The following is a 23,219-nucleotide window of genomic DNA, read 5'->3' as shown; positions in this document are numbered from 1 at the left end:
CCTCAGTAATACTCATTTTCATCTAACAGACCTCTTGCAACGACACAGGCAGCAGTGGAAGACTAAAACCTGGATCGCTGGACGTAAAAGTATATGTTGAACCAAACCAATCAGCTGTATTCACTCACAGCCAGTTTTGAAGCCACAGGTTCTCCAAGCAACACCTGCCTGCAGAATTAGAACATTCCTCAGCTGATTTGCTGTAGTAGAACTACCTACAACAGTCTTGTGAACTCTATCATTAAAATGACTCGTCTCACGTACTGTCTCATTTTACCTGCTGTGATCTTACAGTATTCTGAGTAACCCAAGAACAATTTTTATTACAGGAGAGTGCTGCATAGAAAGACAAATTCTCACACGGAGCTCTTGCTGATTAAGTCAATCCTTTGCTAGTTCAGCCAGCTACCGCTGACGTGGGGCTGATGTGAAAATGCAGGAACTGGTTTTTACTTCTCAGTAGGAAAATTCTTCCTCTGAACCACATCTAATGTCTTCTGTGAAGATCATAGAGGTAGCGTGGACTGATAAAACATTGGACTTTACCTTCAAGCACTTCAGAAGCAAATCAAAGATCTCTTAAATAAAAGAACATACACAAAAATCAAACCAACCTCCCCCACATCTCATCATTAGTTTGCAGGGAAGAAGGGTCCTTCTGATGCATTTCCTTACATAACGTTGCCCATTTCAGTCTACCCAGCAAGAACCCTAGAGGCATCGTAACACACAAGAGGGCAATAGGAGTATACATTGGCCTCCATTTGTGAGGTTCTAAAAACTGCTAGATTTAAACTTGAGATCGTTTTTTTTCTCAGAAAAAAAACTGAGTAGATGGGACTTTTCAAAAAGAGAGCCTGGATAGTGATTTGTCTCCATTTGCCAGAGGCATGCTTGTTTCCTTTTCACTATGATTGCTTAAGTTCTTCAGATGCAACTATTTCTCTAAGGAGAAACTTATAAGACCTTTTGTTGCTATCACATATAACTATTTGAGACTAGCCACGTTCCTGAAGCATCATGCTATAACGACTTTCAAGAAAAAGAGTCAAATCTGAGTGTTATACAGAAATTACTTCCTCACAGTCCTTGAGCATGGCTTATCAGAGCTGCAGAGGAAAGGAAACTGCAGCTAAATCCACTGTCCTTTCCCCAAACAGGATGAGTAGATGCTAAAGACTGATACAAAAACTTTCATAATATTTCCTTTGGTTGGTAAAGACTACTGGAAGGGTCACACTCTCTCTAGTCTCCCCTATATCTGTAAGTTTTTATGGCAGAGTCTTAATTCCTGAAGATTGTCTCGTGTCTAGAGAATTCCCACCTTACCTTAAAGGAAGCTTCAAGATTATTTTATGCCATTTCAGCAGTATAAACCACCTTTAAAATTTTTCCCTAAATAAGTGGAAATGTGAATAAATAAATATTGATTTATTTCCTATTTATTGAAGACCAAAATACAATGCACATCATTTCAAGAAGCAAGGGGCCACCTTCTTCTGTCATATATATATACATCTAATACCCATCTCAGCTCACCAGGCTGAAATCCTGCCTGGTTGACAAGGCTGTTGAATCAGTCAGGTGGATCACATTTCTGACAAAATGTGTTTAATAATCTCAGTATATTGCAAAACGCAAAATTTTCCAATTCTGTTCATCTCCAACTTTCCAATACAGAGTATTACTATTTGCTATACAGAAACGTGTTTGCTTAATGTACCTGTAACTGGAAAAAATGGAGTTTTCTCACATGGGTGTTAAACTTTATGTGCATTCACCCTATACCTTTCAGCACACTTTGTTTTCAGCATTTGAAGGTGAAAAGGTCTATAACAGAACAGATAAAACATGCAAGAGATGTGTTTAGGCACCAGTTCTACAGGGATAACATTGATCAAAACTGCATCATTGAATTTTTCATGCTGTTCTGCAAACGGACATCTGTTGTTTCCACTCAGGTTTTTCTATTTTTCTGTTGTTTCTTTGAAGCAGCAGAAGAAAGAGATTAATGCTACTGTGTTTGATTGCCTCCAATTCTATTCTAGAGCTTTCATTAGAAATTTGCAAAATAAGTTATTTTTATTCAGATACTTACTCTCCAAAATTTAACTTTTGATATATTCCTTGCTTAATTTTTTCTTTGTAGGCATTCTTTCTCATAAAGATGAGACATGTCAGTCCAATGGCTAAGTTAGCAAACCAGTGATACACAGTGCACTGAACAACATAATTACACAACAAACCCAAGCATGTCTTTAAATAGGCTTTCCCATAAATACACAAGATGACTTCAAATTAACATGATAATTCTGTGCAGCTGTGCTTTGTGAGGCACAGCAGCACCTGCAATGTTTCCAAGATGGCACCAGGCACTAATACACCAGTGCTGGGTCCTAAATAGCATCTCGAGAGACAATTAATGATGCCCCTTGTCTCTGACACAGCACCGAGATGACACACATGTGCTTTCAAATGCTGAAATAATAGAAATGTAGGAGTCCCTCGGTGAGAAAAAAAAATCTCGTATGCCTAATAACTTTATTTCTGATTTGGTCAGTTAGAACTAAGCTGAGAGATGCTTGAAAAGCACCTTATGTGGAAACATCAAAACATTTAAAAGTTAGGTTAAACATTAAAACATTGAACAGTTAAACATTTGAAAAGACTTAACAAATGCCAACTAGATTTTAAATCAACTTTCCACATCTACAGTATGCACAAAACAGTACACCATTTTAGATATGCCCTATATTAATAAATTTGTGTATAAAGCAAGAATCCAGAGTCATGACTTTTATAAAAAACATCTAAATGCTTACACAATACTCAAATTACGAAAAGATAATTTTCCCTGTATCTAAACTCAGCCCACATCCATTCTGAGGTATGGTGCAACCTACATCTAGGTGCACTTTAGGCTTAGTTTAAGAAGTGCAAGCACAATACCCTTATTTAAATAGTAAAACCCACTATCACCTCCACTATTTCTAGACAAGGCAAATACACAGTGATCCCTCTTTTAAGGCATCTTATAGTGATACCAGGAAATGGAAGAGACACTTGTAATCTGCTTCACAGATTTTTAGAAGAATGTTTTATATTTATGTATCTTGCTATAAAACTTCATTATATCTGAAATAAAGCATAAATATGAATTCTAAATGCTTAGGTCTTCAGAGCTTCAGAATACTGAAAACCCATGACTAAAAATGTTCATATAAACCACTACATTTGTAGATAATTAACTTGTTTTCACTACTTGGTTATTTTATAGCAAAGAGAACAAAAAAGAATGAAAACCCCCAAAGCTACACAGACACTTCAACATAAAAATAAACAGAGGTTAGTATGAACAGAATACAATGCAAGAACCACTAAAATAAGAAAACAAGCATGCAGAAAACCAGCTGAATAGACCTACGCTATAGCAGTGAACATAAGAGACATAGTAGTCAAGTCCTGGTTCCCCAGTGTCACTCATCTTCCTAGAGCCCATCTTCTAACGCCGGAGCCGAGCGCACTGCTCTACAACTACACGAAAGCTCCGTGCTTTCGGTCAAAGCCAGGCTCCCCTCACGCCAAGCCTTTCTGCGAACACAACATGAACATGGGAGCACAATTAAATCAACCTTGAGCAACATATTAACCCCTCAGCTGATACCTGCTAGAGGGTTTGTTTGGGTTTTTTTCACTGTTTACTGCAGCGTTGATGTTACTTACAAAATTTGCAGAGAGAAAACAGCATAATTAGTTTAATCTGAAATACATTCCCAAAATCAGGTTCAGCTCAATAAATCAGTGCTTTTGTCTACTTGTGATGTGGAGGGAAATATCCAACTTTTATTTGTATGTATTAGCAAAGAGGGTTATTCATTATTCATTTATTCACATGTGAATAAATGTGAAATATAGTGCAAATATTACATAGTTTACAGTAAATATTTTCCATAGGAAAACCAGTGTAGAATTAAATCAGTCACCTCAAGCACTAGATGAATGTAATTAGACTTGTTCATGCTTCACTTAACATTTGTTTTACTAGCAATGTAACTACTGTTTGGCTCAATACAAATTTCCATCACTACAAAAAGACATCTCCCAAACTAGGGCTACAAATGTAACTTTGTTATGATTTCATCCGGAAAATATATTTGTTCTCACTGCATAAGTATCAGTCGATAGCATAAGAAAGGCACCAGGAGCCCGAAGGAATACTTTTCCTCATGTCCTAGGTGCATGTATAACACACAAAAACGACAGTATGTAGCTAACCTGAACTGGGTACCTGTCATTTCAGAACCACTCACTCTTCTTCCCTTCACAAGGAGTGAAACCCCTGGGTCTGCAGAAGACAGACTGTTGTAGTTCCAAGGAATATTGTTATTTCATTTCTGAAGATTTTTTGGTGACAATATGCAAGTTCAGACAAACTGCTGTTGACAATAATTTGATGTGTCCTTTTCTGAGTGAGGGGGAATTTGAAACTTCACAGCAAAAAGACTTACTCAATAGCCTGAGCAGATGGTCCCAAGACGCACTTCACTTCCTAGGCTGCTTCTTCTTCTCCGACTGCATGTACCCAAACAGCAGCCCTTGTTAGGCTAACAGCAAATGCTGCATCCTTAAGGAAAACCTCAGCTCTACAGAATAAAAATCATCCTGAATGCAATTATTGTAGAGTAAGAAGGGGAATTCCTGACTGCTGCATGCTCCGGTATCCACAAAGCAAATCTAGTTTTGCAGGGAGCTCTGTTTTAATTTCCTGACTCAGCCCAAACTTTTGTTTCTTCTACCCACCAAACATTTCTCAAACCCAGCATCAGAATAAACTGTCTTCTTTATTCCAGCTGGGTTGAGGTTCTGGCTCCAAAACGATGAGGGGGCTGCCAGCGACATTATCTTAACACAGCAGGCAGGCGTTGGTCTCATGCAATCAAATAAAAATCAAAGGACATGAGTTTCACAGTTTCATATGCTAAAATGTCTAATGAAGTCTTAATGACAAAAAAAAAAAAAAAGTATTCTGTACTTATTCTAGTGTTAATTCAGAGGCTGCTGATTTTACAGCTTCCTCGCTGTCCCCTAGGAGGAGGACACCGCCACCCCTCACGCTGCAGTGCCTGGAAGCGCCTGAGCAAATGGTGGGCACGGCTGAATAAAATCCCCTACGGAAGTAAATGTTGGCCCACCCACCACTATCCTATAAAACTATAGGGTTTTGTCTATTTTAGCTGGTTACACTACCATTACCCTGTGAAGGAGCCACCTGCATAGTTAAAGAGGCATCGCTAAGAAACATTTTCACAAATTAAGGACCAAGTATCGCTACCTGGCAGAGAGAGAACTTCAAGTAGGCTAAAGAGAAATGGAAGGGGAAGAAAAAAAATAATTTTTGCTACAGGTGTTTTTAAGCTCTGTTCGTTTTCCTGTGAGAATTCAGTATCAATTCCAAATGTATCCAGTCTTGTTAAATACTCGTCACTGATCAAGGTCACCTATAACATCCTCTCACAGAACAGTTTCAAAAGGGCAGAGGCAGCAGCTTTAACAGAACCACACAAAACGAGCCGCTCATTTCAAAGTGAAAACAGAATCAAGTGCAGCACCTTAAAAGAACTGCTTTGACTTTGTTGGCAGAAAGGCAGGCTAACTCCCCGTTACCTACAAAACTCTCAGAACCTTGGAGGGGATGAACCACATCTTATTTTCCTAGTTTTTTCTTGATGTTTTGCATCTCTTGACATCTTGGACATCAGAGAAGCAGCATGTAAGAGGACTACCTTAGTGTAATTCTCTGTGTACATCTTTATCTCTGATGTCACATACGTAAGTATCATCAGAGCGAGGTAGTTGATGTATACTGCAAGTTACGATTATTTTTGTTTTGTTTTATAGAGCAATACAGTAAAGAAGAACCTAAAGCAATAGAAAACTTTTATCACTACTTCTAATTTTTGAAACATTATCTGAAATTAAATTTGAGAGTGTTAGCATTGTAACTTTAACTAGAAGTAATTATGGATGGAAGAGATGTGTATGTAAGAAAACAGGGTTAAGTAAAACAGTTAATTCAGAAAGCCTAAGAACCCTATTAATCATTTTCTCCATCTACTGAACCTCCCCTGTGACTATACATGAAAAAAAAATTCTTTACAAGAAAAGGTACATCCTTCACATCCTTCAAATGTTGAAGGATTATAAAAGTTTCTTGAAATTTAGGACTATTTTATAGCCAAATATACACTAATAACTGGTTCAGCAGGGATAAGAGGCTTGATAAAAGTAAATTTTGCTGTAGTATTTGGCTGTAAGGTGCTGGAAAAATATTTTGATGCCAATATAATTGCACACATAGAATGTTTTAATCTAGTGAATTGCAAATGATAGAAAATACATTTGGGACGAGGGTAAAATTAAGGTCCTAGTGACTGTAGTTATTACATCTACTGCCAAAACTTCTTGATCTACCAAAAAATTCTGTATCTTTTTACTTAGCCTTGAAATTAAATCCTTTTTGTGTCTCCCTAAAGATAACATCTTCTAAGAACAGTATTTTTACACACACTCCTTAGTCCATCTGCCTTCCTGGGTCTGCAGATTGAATCTTTAGCTTAATAATGTGGTTTCCAAGGGAAGATTTATTCCCCCACTTGTTGAAACAGGACGTATTAACATGTCGAACAGAGGCCACCAGAAAGCCTTGTTGGACTTTCCCGACCTCACAGAATTTTGCCCTGTGTTATGCAATTCCCTTCAACTAACTAAAGATGGTGTAGATGACTCTCTCTATAACAGATTATTTGGAAGTGCTTTTCATGCCAAAAACGTTAGGGTTTATGACCTTGAATTCTAGCTGTAATGTGAATATTTTGCTTTGCAGTTCTAAAAAGCCTTTTACCTCGTATGTCAAATTGCTTAAATTATGGTGCATTATTTTTCTGCCTACGTTAATGTTAATCATTCACCAGAAACACAAGTAGTAAATGTTTTAAACAATTTTAGCTAAAAGTAAGGCTTCCAACTTAATATCATAGAATACAATTAAAGGACTAGGAAAAAAAAAAAAAAAAGTTGGTGTAGCTTTCTTGGAAGAAGCAGTGCCTTAGGCCACCAGACAGCTACATGGTTTTCCCTTACCTTTAAAAGTACTGAACAAAATTGTAAACAAACCACCACCACTACCCCCAAAATACCACTGAGAACATCAAAAATAAAGACAGACAAAAAGGAGTGATCTACATTTTAAAGAATTCTGTTACATTCTTATAAAACAGGGAAAACGACAACATCCATTAATTTCTTACCTCAGCAATTGTCCTGACAACTAAAACACAGATTGGGGTTCGTCACAAGGAGGATATGGCTTTTCTCTCAAAAGTGGGTGTTTGCTCCCTGAAGCCAGGAAAAGCGTGACATGGCCAACTGCTAAGAGTCAGCAGGATTATAAAACTGTAACTCACCTCTTGCTTCATTCAGCGATTAGGAATGGATGGTAAAGCTTGACTGCGTGTTGTTTTCTCCCTTTCTTGCAGGAGAAAGGCAATAAGGAAGGCCAGGCTAGGTAACACAGCAATTTCAGGGTTTAAAACATCCTCAGGAAGCACGTTCTTAACTAATGAATTAGTTCTGCTGCTAACTCCAACTACCCCAAGAGAAAGTTACACATATCAGCAAAAGTACAAGAGCATTCACTGCTCATATAGCTTTGACACAAAGTGGAACAGGTGACATTGCTTTTTATCTGCTGGCTTCCTTAAGGAATTTACAACATGACAACTGGTCTGCAATAGGGTGAGATGTAGACAAGAACATGAAAATATAGTTGGTCTTGTTCTTTACAAATAGAAGAATCAGATAGCTGGAAAGCCTTTTCTAATTGTACCCTAATAGAAGTATTTTCCTGATCTTAGTAAAAGTTTTAAGCAAACAATTCCTAGTATAGGAAGGTTCTGAATGACAGAGCTTGAAAAATTCAAGACAGACCTAGCCCAGCTTCTGCTGCTCTCATTCTTCGAGCAGTCCAGAAAGCAGAAGCTGTGCACAGTAGCGTTATCATGACTACTAGATACTGTGAAATCTTAACTAGTTTAGAGAGGCTAAAGAAAAGCTGCTGCTGAAGTCATGTGCCTACCCTTGTTATAGGAAGTTTCTAATTTCAAAAGGAAAATTATTTAAACAACAAAAAGATAAGGTAAATACAGCCAAGAACACAAAGAAAGGTCCCATATTTACTGGCAGATTTCAGCGTCAGGAACTCTGATGCAGCTGAGGGTATTTTTCCCCTCCAGAGAAGAGAGAAGGCTGGCTAATTTAGTACTTTCTCTTGTTCACAACCCGTTCCACCCATATCTTCATAAGCAAAGTCAGCTGCTGCAATACCGTATGTGCCGTTTGTACAATTTATGCATAGATATATAAACAGTAAATTCATCTGGATGAACTGGGTAATAAAGATATAAATCTACTGTGATTGCTATATGAAGTTCCTTCAGCATTTACAACGAAAGTGTGGTGTATGTTGACATAAGTCATCACAATTTCCCTAAGAAAATGGATGGGAGATACAGCGATACTGCATGTTTCTGCTTTTCTTAGTATACTGCTTACCACAGAGATCTGCAAACATTAGTTTACTTAGAGGATTTGAAAGAATAAATGGAAAAATACCCACTATTAACTCTACAAGAACAGAAGGAACATCTTCATAGTTACAAGCCTTTCACAGATCATTCAACAAAATTTCTCTAATTGAGGCACAAGTTGATGGTATGCCTTTCAACTATGCTGCCAAAAATGGCTGTTAAGAACACAGGTTTTTGAAAACATGAGAGGTTTATATGCATTTAAGCTTTGGACAAAGCAAGCCTGGAATGAAGAGGCTGAAAATGGAGAGACATCAGATTTTTATACACTATAAGGTCAAAAGGATCCTCTGTGATCATTTATACTAACTTCCCTATAGTACATCCCACAGGACTGTTCTTGGGAGCATTGATCAGAAGAAATAAATTCCTTGTTGAGGTAGAATATCTCTTTCAGAAAGATATCCAAGTGTGTTTTAGAGCTGTGTCCTCATATAATTAATTATTTTACCAAACATGGCATTTTTGACTTTGAGTTTGACTTGCTGTAGCTCCCAGTTTTGAATTATATTACTCCATTATATGCTGGACTGAAAACCTGTAAGACTGGGCTTTTCCCCAACACCGGTTTCAGGTTTTGTTGAAATGGCATTTCCACTTTCATTTGGTAAAGCAAGTTGAGTTACTACCGATTTGTTGGAAAGACAAAAGTAAAACAGAGAAGAATGGGGAGAAAGAAAGAAATAACCTTCCCATCTACCAGTCTGGCTCATTTTATTACCACAGGAGAATTACTTTAATGAGCAAAAAATTAATGCCATGCCTCAAATCCCATAAGCCCTTTTAAATTCCTAGCAGAGATTCATGGTCATTTTTTTAGCTGTTTTGAATTGAAAAATATTTGTCTTAAGACAGAGGAAGAGCTTATTCTTTCCACTTTCCTCTTGCCCTCTGCCTCTTATTGAACAGGAAGCACGATCTGATAATAAACAACAGAGCACACTCATCTTTGGAAACTCAGTGTTTGTTTTTATATTGTTGTGTGTGCAACACAAGTGGAAAAACGTTAATACTGTGGCTTAAATCTAACCTGGAGCTCCTTATGCTCAAATGCTCCTGCAATGAAGAAGCCTGCAAAGTCCTTCCTAAAAATCTGAGTCTCTCATTTCCCTCTCAGCTGTTTCCAGTCTTTTTATCTCTTCCATTCCCCATATTTTTCTCTTCTATGCAAATATAGTTCATACAGTCCTGGCATGCCCCGTGCTCACACATCAATAGCAAGAATTGTGATGAAACCTCCTCTGCCTGTTGCATCTCTTTTGCTTATGGTGACTTGGAGCAGAATGTGTGTCAGAGCTGCCAGCAGAGACATTCTTAAGAAAGAGCAATGAAACAAATTACCCACTTAGGACAGCAAAGATCGTTCTGCTAGATCAAAGCTATCAGAAACATTAAAGATCTTTATAGCTTATAGGAATCTACTCAGCATTAACTGAAATTCATAAAGTCCCAATCCAATAAAAATGGTGCAGTGTATGATGTCTGGAATTATTTGAGAACAGCTTTCCATTTGCCTGTTTCAAAGTTCATAATACAAAGGGTATCATTGAACAGAAGTTTTCAGAATATACTCTTTAGATCACATATACACTATGGACTGCTTGCTGCAGGCCTGCTAAAAGACAGACAGCCAAATCGATTGTCCTGGTTTCCATTTGGTAGCTTGTTTTAAGAGACAGACAGAAGTATATGACATTAACGTAGTATGCTGATATTACTTCCTATGAAAGAAACTGATGAATGTGAAGTTCAAAGTTTGCAAATATTCAAAAATACTAATAGGAAGGTATTTCAACAGTAATCATAAGTGGAAAAGATAAACAACAATGAGAATTAAAGAAGAAAAATTATACCATATAAAACCACCTTTACTATGGGGTAATGTATATTAGGAAGTTTTCCAAGAACTGGCTTACAGTGTTGTAGGAACACAAAATAAACAATTAAAGCAAAACAAAGACCAGAAATGATAGCCAAGAACTTCATTCATCTGCTTTTACATCAACAACTTTAGATTGTGATGTAACGAGACTTGCTAAGAAATTTTATAACTGTTGCCACTGTTTGAGTAATCCACAGAGAATAACTGTTTGCACTTACCTTGGTATAGACAGAATAGCAGGTTTATGCTTTACTTTTCTGATGAATAAGGGCCAAAAGTGTCCCAGTTAAATAAAATCCTGGCAGCACTGCACAATCATCAATATTCATCTACCTGCTATTTCAAGTAAGCTCACAAAATGGTTAGTTAAAAATGTAAAAACAAAATCACCTGCAGAGCAATCGTGGTATTCTTCGCAGGATATTTCCCCACCAGTCCTTGTTCTTTGCGTTTCTTGAATTTCCTAAAGTAGTCCTGTATCAGGAAGGTGGCATAGAACTTCCCCACGGTTACCTCATCATCTAAATGAACAGACCAGACAGATCTCTCCCAAGTCAGCACATTTATCAATAGCCTGTACACTCATATCTGATTTTGGGGGGGAAACGTGATGGGTGCAATACTATGCTTTCAGCTTACAACCATGGACCCTGTAACTAGTTTAAAAGCAATGTTTTAGCAAGCAGTTTAAGTCCCATCAGTTAAGTGAACTCATCCTTAATGAAGAAGAAAATACCACACTTCGCCAAGTTTCATGTATTTCTAAGTAAGTTTGTATAAGTTTCTAACAAAAGCATAAACATTTCTGTATATGCATAGAAGCTGAAAGACAGGCTTTAGTTACTTGGAATAAATGGATTAAAATAAAAGCTACTGTGACTTACATACAGTTATGTTTGTAAGAGTGACTCTAGTAAAAAAAAGTCCTCCTTACAACATCTCTCTTTTTTTCATTGCTGAGCCAAATTTGCTTGGTCAGTGTACCAGTGTAGCATTGTCCTGATTGTATAAGGACTTTGACATCTTTACAGCCTGCTTCACTATGCATAGCTCTTTATTGGTGTCGTGCCCTCACTGTCATTGCCAAGCACCCTCCTGTCGGAATTTTATTTGTGTCCCAGATGCTCATGCTGGACTGTATCTTCTGCTGTCTTATCGTCATCCAGTAAGATAGATTCTAGACCGAGAAAATCCCACAGAGGTTTCAATTTCACATATTCTCATTATTTCAGTGAAGATGTGGTCCTTAGCCACCTTCTGGCTAGGCGATGATGATGACAGTAAATGTGAAAGAACACAGTGCTGTCCCACATTACTGTATTGCATCAGCTCTGCAACGCCGACAGAAACGAAAACAACTTCTGTCAGTTAATTTAGTACAACTCAAGAGATAGGTGGGCAGCAAGGGCCATCCAACCTAGCATTTTTACAGTCACTTTTGTGAACCAAATGAAATTTCAAAGTCTTCAGAGTTCAGAGGCAGGTACCTTATGAGATATCAACACTGCCTGGTTCACAGCCTGCTAAGAACGTATCTGCCCGTTTTACGAGCCCCGCTGAACGATTCAGCTGTGCAGGTTTGCTCTCTTGATGAGTAACGCTTGCCAGAAAACTGGGAATAGTTTTCTATTCAAAAACATTGCTTTTGCTTTCACACATATTTTTTTTCCCTCCAGAGTTATCTGGCATGAAGTTAGCTACTTCCCTCCCTGCTGTGCTGCCTAAAATCTCCGTTTTTTTCAGTATCTTGAGGTTTGCAACACGGCTGCTAGCTGGCTACTGCCGTACAGAAAGGAGGGATGGTGCGTTTTAGGCATCAAAGTTCTCTCCAGCGGTACAGCCCACACCCTGATGGGCAGTATCCCGACATTCCAGCTGCCCTGGCTGGAACAGGCAGGTGCACATCACATCGCAGGATCTGGGTTACTCTGTGCAGTTGCAACTCGACTAAACACTGAAAATCTAACATGCCCAGACACATTTTAAACACACCTTTGTTAGAAAATACGGATTTTTTTAGTTTTATGTCATTTCTCTACATTTTAAGTCCCTAATGGAGCTTTGGGATAGACTTGAGTTTGGTTTTTCATATCGTTTTGTGGTGGGTTTTTTTTATGTATGAACACATTCTGTTAAGCAAGCTTTTTCTCTAATTGATTGTCAAGCAAATTCTCTAATCAATTGTCATATACTGTAATGCCATACATGAACATTGGATTAACACAGAGTCTCCTCGTGTCTTCATTTTATCAACAATATGCCCCGATGTATCTCACTAATGATAGCACTTCTAATAGTGTCTTTTACCTGTGCTATGGCAGATTTTGCTAATTTAGATTGAATTAACCTTCTTTTTGTGACTTGCTTTTACATCAATAAAAAGGATGGGGAAATCCAATCCATGTACAATAGTGTTTAAACTCATTTTTACCTCTGTGACAACATTAGTCTCAAAATCAATCCTCTACCATGCAAAACAAGCTCCTCGCATTATGTCTGAAGCGGGCTGTATGCAAGTGAGAAAGTACGACAGGCTTTACCTTCAGTAAAAATGCACCAGGGATGTGTTTTCCCAGCATTTTATTTGTTCTTAAATATATGAAAGCAAAAATAATCACAATAATCACTTCAAAACACCTTGGTTGGGAGACTAGCCTGTTGTAGGAAGTATCTCAGCACATTTAAGAGCCTGCTCTGCCAAATACTGACATCTCTTCAAAGGTCCAGGTGCCCCCAGTTCCTGCTAAGGAACAGCAGGAACTCCACAGCTCACAAGAAAAGCTCACCCTTCTCAGATTCCGTCTCAGCAGTAAAAAGCTTTTTAATCGACTCAAAAAATCCAATTCCTGTATTTTTTGTGCACATTTGCTTTGATGTTCATCTGTAATCTCCCTTGACAGCTCCTCAGCAGACTAATGGTGTTCTATATTAGGAAGAGATCTCTTATCAAGCACCTAATCTAAACTTGCCTGCCTTAGTTTTGCTGAATCCATTGATCTTCAACGTAGCCCTAGTCAAACTCCCCAGATAAGGCTTTCCCCATCCTTTATACTACTTTGTCTCAAGTATTTGAACAGAACTTTTAAGGAAGTGAGACAGCAAACGGCTCCTAGAAAAAGCAAGCACATTGAAGTGACAGACTCGATATAACACATACCGCTACGTGTTGCACTGAGAGCATGTCTCAAGTCAGGCTATGACATTGCACAACTACTGACTGTACCTGAGATGACAAAACCTGTGAAATCTCAGTACGGGCCCTTATTGATCGCTCTGGATATGCACCCACTTTTTATGAGCATATTAGATGAATGCATTACCAGTTTGCTGAATTGTGCATGCCAAAGCCTGTACGTACAAACAAGATGCGCGTGTACATCACGGGCACAGTCAGTCGTAGCACAGACATGTGCACACAAGAACTGAAGCCTGGCCAAGGGGGGCCATCCTTGACTTTTTTTTCCCGAGTAACACACATATAGCCAGATACGGACAGGCATAGGGAGGCAGCTAAGCGTAACTGACCACAGAATAGACAAATCTGTAATTACAATCAGTGAGAGCAAAAGGAATCACTTCAGTAGGAGGTTTTTGGAAGAGGGCAAAAAGTACGAGGCAGGATTAAATGGGTTTGCAGGTGGGGACTGGGGAGTTTAGAGAATACAGGTGAATCTTTGGTGATTTATATGTATTTTTCTTATTCTCTAGTCTCCTAAGAATGTTAACTCATTCATACATTCAGGCATTTAACTGACATTCTATGCTTTTGCAAAGCAGCTTTTCAATTGTATTGAAAAGGTGTTGCTAACTACTAACGGTTTAATGAAGTTATAGTAATGAGTTATTTAACCGGTACCACAAATTAACTAACTGTCCATTTCTAGTGCATCTATTTATAATTCGGGGAGGGGAAAGCTATGTTGTTTATTTTACATTCTGCTCTGCAAACAGCTGCTCTGTTTATGTTCTGGAGGCATGCTCAGGAGCACACGAAGGATCTGGCATTCAGTTAATACCAGCAAAAGTAACACTGGAGAAAAACATCATAAACTAGACTGCTCTATGCTTTTAAATGCAAGTGATTTTAACCTATTGAATCTGAATGCTTTGTTGATTTATATTGAAGAGAATTTTCTGTCTCCTAGCAGACTGTTACTATCAGCTGTCACTGGTGTTATTTCATATACAATTTTCTGTTGAGTATTAAGCATCGGCAGAAATTGATTTCTACTATATATTAAGCTATTTTACACTCCTACGGCATATGAATGCAAAATAGCTGTATTCCTCTCTTTTCTAGTTGAGTTTCAATATTTTCGGTGTTCAAGTAATCATAACAAGGTCTGCAGAGAAATAAACCAAACTGCAACCAAAAATTCATAAATCTTCAGGCTTTCCCAACATGTTCTTATTCATAACTGGCTTCTAGAAGCCACACTGTTCCCTATCAATTGAGCAGCGATCCAGGCTTTCAGCCTTCTAGCTATGCTGAAGAGCTACATTTGCAGAATAAATATTAGCAATGAATTTTAGTATAGCTGAAAATAAATATACAGCTTATATTCAGCAATGAAATGAAGCTGAAGTGAACAGTGAGTTACTATGTAAGATTAGTTCTAGGAATGTAATCTTTACAGATTCTTTGTCAGATTGATTTAGGCAGGCACAGCTCACTATTCTGAAGCATGCATCTCTATTTCAATAAAAAAATGTAGGGGAATAAAGTCGGCAAGAGGCAACACTAATTCCATGCCACCACCCTAAAACAGAATTGCTTCAGAATATTCGGAAAGACTCATAGTTGAAAGGAACAGAGGCTGCAGAAAAAGCTCAAGCACATAGTTACAACAATAACAAAGCAATTCATCTATGCCATGCAAGCACTTAGATGTAAGGCTAAAAACAACAGAGTAAAACACAAAAAGTTGTTTTAAATGTGCAGTATCAGTTCCCCTTTGGGTAGTCAAATTTGCTAATTTTTGCCTTCAACCCCACGCTTCTCCGGCGGCAGCCACTGCACCAATAGCACGTGGCTCCCTCCAGCCACAAAGCTGATGCTGCTCCTCGGGTCATGCTGAACAGCAGTGCAGCCAGCATGCTCCTGCTCCCCCAGGACCGAGAGCATCACCTTCGGCAAGGGACCAGCTCCACCACCGTGCCTGGGATCTTGAGTCTGCTTCCAAACCTGAGTCTGATCAGTCTCGAAAGTGGCCGTAACGCTACGAAAGTACAATGAACTACAAGAAATACCAGATGATTACAATGGATCTGCGTATTGGATGGCTAGGTAAATATATCCTGGGCGTGGGCGACAGTGCAACAGATCCTGCACCTTTAAAACTTGAAAAAGCAATTAAAAACCAGTCTCCTAGACCTGCACTACAGCTTAGTAATAAAAATGTATATATTTAAAAAGGCTAAATATATATATTAGAATATATATATTTAAAAAGAGAGATATAACAAATATTTGACATGGCATTTTTACAGCACGTAGGAACATTTAATATACGCGCCTTGTAGTTCTCACAAACATATTGGTGCCATTAGAATTTAAATATCTCTTCACATGGGCCATATTCACATCTCAGTCATACTGGCATAAACCCAAACCATTTCCATTATCTGTTGACTATGAAATTGCTCTGGTTTAAACTAGTGTAACTGAGATAATTTAGCCTCTTGCTTCATTAATTTAGCAAACAAAATATTATTAAGCTGGCAATTAAATTTGTTTAGTTTTCTCCCAGAAGTATTCAAGACACACAGGGATACAAGCTATTATGTAGTGTACATTGCCAAGCTTCATTAGTACAAAACATGTTATTTTGCTCAATGCATTGAAATCAAACTAAGTTTAGTTTATTTTGCTGAATGATTTGAAATTAAGGCTAGATTTTGGTCTAATAAGGTATTTTTTCCAAGAAAGAAAATAAGCATAACATTGTCCTCTCTTTCTTTTTGATCTAAGGAAGTTGTACTTATCAGTCCTGTACGTATTATCTAGTGGAACAGGATGTAGTTTTTTCTATATTTATTTTGTTATTATTGTTTATTGTCCTTTAATGACACTATGATTACAAAATTTAGTAATTCTATTTCTTTGGTTCCTAACAATCCAGAAAGACCAACATGCACAGAGAACGGCATATTGCAAAGTTTATCGGACTGACCGCCAGCTGGAGGGACGACTTGGTCAAGTAATTTCATGCTCGTTTTCTTCCATATTTTCTTTATAACTGCTCTAAGTTCTTCGTTTGCTTGCTCTAGGTTACCTGTGGCAATAAAATACAAAAATGGAGGATGGCAATTACATTTCAATCAGCTGCAGTGAACAATCCTTTAGATATTAATTAGCTGTAGACAAATACTAAGACTGCGACAGGGATCCTTTGCAGCAAGCCTAAGCTACGTGTGGTAGGAGAAAATACTACAACTAAAGAGAAGAAAGGGTGTAAGGCAGCGAGTTCCTGGGGCTTTCAAATCAGTCTCTGCACTGCAGAGGTCAACCATAATTTACACATCCCAGCTCTACTCTGTCACTGCTTAATACTGTCTGCTTAAACTCTGCGGAAAGTGATGACTTGCTTTTTACAAGCGACTTTCTTGATCCACAGCCGAGCCTCTATTTTTTTAATCATAGTAATTACTCAGTTGAACAGGCTTGAAAGTTCAGGCAACTGACTACTGAACAATTTTTCATCTCTTGCAGTGCTCACCTGAACCACAACAATGGCTGAGGGGGCTTAATCTAATTGTTTTATTATTGGCACTGGAACTCAAATTCTGCTGAGAATAGCAATAGACATGGAACAGAAAGTAGGAAAAGATGGTAAAATAATGAAAAAATGTAGGAAAATAGAAAGAAAAGTCTTTGAAATATACCACTATTTTTTAAAACCTTTCCCTCTGGCGCAAATGACAGAAATGCATTCAACTGCCAGAACTGGCCTCGACCAGACGGGGATGTTACTTTCAAGTGTGCAAAAGCTGCAGTTGCACCAACATGGGATCCAAGGCACCAAGTTAAGGAGCAGTGAGGAAGGAGCCTCTTGGCTGGACAGAAAGGGGAACTCATTCAGGCCCTGCAGCAGAGCTTCTGCTACTGTGCTGCTGCTACATGGGTTTATCTGACCAGATAAAGGCACCTAATAATTTCTGAGATTTCCTGGGCTCTGGCCTCACCATCCTTTTCGTTTCATTTTCTAGCAAATCACTCCTAGCAACAGTGACTCCAACCCATGATCCAAAAGCAAACCCAGTCCAGTGAGACTAAGGCAGCCCTACTCATGTCCAACAAAATGAATAAAGTAAACTGTAACTTTTCCTTATCGTGCCTTCTGACAAATGCAGCAAAGGCTTTACAGCCAAGAACCTTACCTTCTGTTTTTATCTTTAGAGCAGTCCTAACCAAAGCAAACAATGTAGCATTAAACATGACGGTTCCATCGCTGTTTAGTGGCATATTCATGGCTACTAACCTCTGTAAATGAGAAAAGGAAAACAAATTTTGATGGAGTTTTGTTTGAAAAAAAAAAAAAACAAACCGACAACAAAATCCTGCAATGTTCATTTCTGAAAAACTGATGTATTAAAAAAAAGTAATATCCACAAGAGGCATAAAAATTACATCTCCAAAAACAGTTGAGTCTTCTACCCTAGCTGCCTATAATAACCACCCAATATCGCTTCTTTTTGATATTTATCACATGCATGCTTATACAAAAGCTAAAACTGTTCAGTAGTTTTCATGCGCTATTTACTGAGTTAATTTGCAAACCCTGAAGCCCAGCCCTGGGCTCTGACTGTAAGTCACACTAACCAAGTATTAAGGACAAATGCAGTTACGGAAGAGCACGCACTTCAGTTGCAGTCACGTTCCAGGTTTCCCACAGGTTCCCTCCAGCCTCACACTCCATGAAGAAACATAGCACTAAGCCCGTTTGTATAAACTGATTCATTTCTTAGGTAACTCTTCAGTGATGCTGTGCATCTCTTACACTGTCTACACTGAACTAGTGCAAACGGGGCTTCCCTCTTTCAATTAGTTCATCTCTGCATTAGTGTTCGTATTTTAGAGAAGTATCGCTGTGACCCTGTCAGAACACTACTTAATCTACCAAAATCCTTTCCTAATGTCTAACTTGGATTTTTTTTCTGTTAGTTTAAAAGCATTACTCAATTGGATAACTTATCTTAATGTATAGATATAGGTTTGCTTTAAGTACGCCTTGTGGCATCCCACTTGAACCCAGTGTTTTGTATGTCAACTTACCTGTTTATAAAACAGATACAAAAGAAATCCAAATGACAGGTCTGTTGTAACAATCCTTCAATTAAAAGGCTTGATCTTATTCCTACTGAAACTGCTAAAACTACAATATCCATAGTTCTGAAGTCCTCAGATACTCTAATAATTATTCATCTCCTTTGTGTTGCTTTCCAACTATATTAAAATGCAATTAATCCTCATTAAATTACACACCATGCCTGACAAATTCTACATCATTTTAAATTCCCTTTAATTTTCAGTCTTCTCACTCACAGCTATGTATCGTTATTCACTTCAGCTTGTTTTATCACCTTGCAGTCCCCACCTTTCAATCTCATTTCTACATTGCACATGCAGCAAACTCCTCACGAACGTGCCTGTAAAAACACTGTATCAAAATTAATTCTCCATTAAACTACCACCCTCTTCTCTGTGGAACTGAAGAGAAATCAGAAATGTCACTGGGTTGAAGTACTCTTATATGTGACACTGGGTCACCAGAAATGCTGGGATGAGGTAGTTCACATATGGGACAGTAACAGGCTAGTGATGCATTTCCAGACTGACACCTTTCATTTTGATACTCTGTTAAGAATTTTACATTGCTGTTAACTACTCAAATGAGTACCGAAAGAAATTACACTAATTTTCCTGCTTTCAGTTATGCCTGCAAAAAAACAGGGAAACTTGAGAGTGAGAGAGACCTGGCGAACAGACAGGATCACGGTGCACGCGTGATGCATAACAAGGCAGAAGTGAATGAACAAACCGGGAGAGAAAGCTAGAAAGAAACCAGGCAACACCTACCTTGCAGGCCACGCGGTGGGGGCACAGCTTGCCAAAACCAAGAGGTGGCTGAATACGTCTCAGTAATGTAACCACATCAAGATGCTTTATCCTTCCCCTAGAACGAACACACACCAGTTACCAAACACACATCCATTGCCCCACAATATACTATGCTCTGCGTTAAATCTTATCAGAGAAATGATCTAACTTACTTTGCTTCAGGGTCATATTCTGACCATATCCTTTTGAACTCATCCAAATGATGGGGACCCAGGATAGACCAGTCACGTGTCAAATAATCAAAATTATCCATAATGACTGCCACAAATAAGTTTATAATCTAAAAAAGTAATTAAGAACAATCTGCCTTAATTATTTTGAAATTAAAAAAATATATTCAATAAATAAAATAGCAGGTAGGTAGCAGGTTAAGAATTCAAACAAATTCATCTCTTAAATGATGATTTCTGGCAAATATAATCAAATGTCACAGAAAATACATGCTAATCATTTAACTGACTAACTGGAACTCTATCAGGTGATGGTGCTGACAAGAGTGTGATTCTATCTTAGAGCACTCAGTCTTTGACACAGCCTGTAACACTTTTTTTCTCTTCCTTGGTTTGCCAGGTGTCACTGCATTGAGCTAAAGAACGGAACCAATACATGTATTTGACATAGTGTAGATCTCAGGAAACAGCTTTCGTATTAATAGGATTCAAAGTCATGACAAGAAGACTTCTGCATACATCTTGTTAACAACGAAGATGATACAGAACAGCAGAACGTGTATGTTTACACATTAGTTCACAGAATTCTGTCTGACCACTCTCCTTTTGCAAGAACAGTACTGTGAATAGAAAAAAAAATTAAAAAAAATCAGCCGGCTTAGACCAAACACCTGCAATGAGGAAAAACGTATTTCAAATATTATATTAGAGCGAAGAATCCATTATGCCACGGATTAGGGAGAAAGGTTACCATTCACATCTCATGTGCCACAGTTTGAGCACACTTGTAGAGACACGAATCCAAATTCTGCCAAGTTTAAACAATACAAAAAAGCATTACTAGTAAGTCAACGGAACTGCAGCCTTATTATTCAGGAATATTTAATGATACTGTTGAGAAATGTATGAAATAATAGGTGATGAAATGACTGTTAACTTAGCTTTCAAATATGCAACCAACCACTCCAGCATACATATAGTCAGGAGAACAGCTTGTACGTGGGAATTTAGAACCACAGCACAGTTTAGGCTGGAAGGGACCTTTAAAGGTCATCTAGTCCAACCCCCCTGCAGCGAGCAGGGACATCTTCCACTTTTGCTTTGGTTGCTCAAAGCCCCGTCCAACCTGACCTTGAATGTTCCAGGGATGGGGAATCTACAGCCTCTCTGGGCAACCTGTTCCACTGTGTCACCACTCTCATTGTAAAAATCAGTATAAAATCCAGGATTTAGGCCTGTGTATGGGAAAACAATCTTGCAAAAATATTTTGGATATGGGATCTTCAATTATTCTCTGAACCCACTACTCTTTTAGTTCAGAAAAAAGTCAAAATGCCAAAGCTCATTTCTGTTAATAAGCACAAGCCGGACTCACCAAAAATGCACAAAGCATGTAAAAACTGATGAAATAAATTATAGCAAAATTGCTTCCACAAGTGTATTCTTCCCCGGGATTATAATCGGATTCTGGATCACAGCGTTTTCCCGGCAAACATGCCAGCATGATTTCCTGCCAGGCTTCTCCAGTTGCACACCTTTATAAGGTCACAAAGATAAATGAAGCATTATTTGACCAAAACAGATTAAAGATATATTAATTTGTTAAGTTCTGACAAAATTCTTGGAGCTGTACAAAGACAAATGTGAATACAGATTGTGAACTTTTCAGAGCAGGAACTACTTAAAAAAAATACAGAGCATGTTTCAGAAATTACAAACACAGACCTGACTTTGTAGACACGTTTCATAAGGTAGACTAATGCCCCATAAAGGCTCACATGTAAAAATTTGAACCCAAACCTGTGATTTACAAGGTAAATACTTATTACAGTGCAGCTGCTGTGTACAAAAACCTGTCATAAAAGCTCAAAGCATCTATTTGTAAAAGATTAATTGCCTTCTCAGCATGGTTGAAGAAATTCTTGCCTCTAACTTCCGCTATTGCATTTTTTGCATAGTTGGGTAATGCCTGTGTACAGACCCACGATTTTAAATACTTAAAAGACAACTACACACCTGCGACATTTCTGGCTATGCTCATTACCTAGTTTGAAAGGTATGAATGTCCTTACATACTTAAAGTGACTTAGATCTCAGTGGGTGATTCCCTGGGTCTCAGATAAGGAGCGACCTGCCGGTCTTGCCAAGCAGGTTAGTAGCAATGCATAGGAGCCAAGCGGAGTTACGGAATCACAGGGAGAGAGCTCTCAACATTGCCACCTTTAGAGGCATCCCTGTTCCACATCATTCCCTCTCCTTGCTCCAGGACATTTTGAAGCACCCCTAGCAAATGTTTACCCTTTTCTTAAGCTCTCTAGTAGAGATTCCATAATCCCCCTGCATCAAAATCTAGCTACCCTTGCATCAGAAAGTTCTGCCTACTGCTTATCGGGTCTGCAAATTACACCCGCTGCTTCTTGTCATCTCTTCAGCAGATGTAAAGAAGAGTTTATTTCTTTATCTTTGCAACAACCTCTCATTTTCTCAAACTGTCATCCTAGCTGTGCTTCTAAAGATTACAGTAAGGGCACAGTCTCTTTCACCTTTCCCAACACCCCCACAGTGGACACCAGGGCTCACTGTATTTGGGGTCTACATGCAGACATCACTCTGCATGAGTGATGTTTCACAACACTGAGGTGTTTCACAACAGCTGCAATGAGTTTAGGTCTGGATCACCTGGATGGAACCCAGCACGCAGCCACAGAGAGTATGTGCTTGTTACGCTAAATTGCTTCTCACTTGCAAACACATTTTGAACAAATGCATGGTACGAGAGCTACTAACATTTTTCATAGATCAGTGAAATGGGAGGCATTAAGTAAGAGTTAAGGTTTGCTCACCTGAAGAGAAGCAGCACAGCTTGGGGGAAAGTCTGAAAATTGTTGTTTCTGTTTATTTGGTTGTTGTCCCTCATGGCCACTTTTCCAAATACCTACAATAAAACAGGATTTTGACTTTCACCCTAGCAACCTGTACTGTCAGAAGCTGTAGGCCTTAAAGTCTAAACTTGCTTCAGTATGTATGAAAAGCGCTTGCTTTACCCTTTTTACATTTTTCCTAATAATGATGTAATTGCAGTAAATTTATCACATGTACAAGACAATTCTTAGTAATTTATTTTGGCATCAATAAGACATTATAATACTAATACATATTCCAGTCTTTCAGTGAGAAAATACTGGTTTAAACTAGCACCTAGAGTCTTTTATTGCTATTAAAGCCCTACTATGTAAATATTGTACATACTTGTAGTAAGAAATATTTGCTGTCCTGAAAACCTTGACTCTAAATAATGAAAAAGAGATGCAAAGATGGAAACCAAAGCACAGAGAGTCTGAGCATCCTGCCCCAGCCAGAGATGGACATGTGTTCAGTTCTTCAAAATTAAATGGTGATTC

At 38.3% G+C, this 23,219-nt stretch overlaps 1 protein-coding gene across 10 annotated transcripts in view; it reads right to left on the bottom strand.

Annotated features, from left to right (window-relative positions):
• Positions 1–23,219, bottom strand: part of CACNA1D (calcium voltage-gated channel subunit alpha1 D) — a 239,053-nt gene that overhangs the window by 19,939 nt on the left and 195,895 nt on the right. For all 10 annotated transcript variants that reach the window (XM_037385308.1, XM_037385300.1, XM_037385307.1 and 7 more), the window contains 7 exons: positions 22,662–22,753; positions 21,194–21,353; positions 19,801–19,928; positions 19,607–19,703; positions 17,908–18,010; positions 16,701–16,802; positions 10,918–11,048 (listed from right to left, as the gene is read on the bottom strand). In XM_037385308.1, coding sequence (XP_037241205.1) covers positions 10,918–11,048; positions 16,701–16,802; positions 17,908–18,010; positions 19,607–19,703; positions 19,801–19,928; positions 21,194–21,353; positions 22,662–22,753 — 813 coding nt within the window. The remainder of the gene's footprint in view (positions 1–10,917; positions 11,049–16,700; positions 16,803–17,907; positions 18,011–19,606; positions 19,704–19,800; positions 19,929–21,193; positions 21,354–22,661; positions 22,754–23,219) is intronic.

Source organism: Falco rusticolus, chromosome 4 (genome assembly GCF_015220075.1).
Source record: "Falco rusticolus isolate bFalRus1 chromosome 4, bFalRus1.pri, whole genome shotgun sequence".
Lineage (NCBI taxonomy): Eukaryota > Metazoa > Chordata > Aves > Falconiformes > Falconidae > Falco > Falco rusticolus.
The sequence above is the reverse complement of the archived record's forward strand: the minus strand, read 5'-3'. Positions and strand labels throughout refer to the sequence as shown.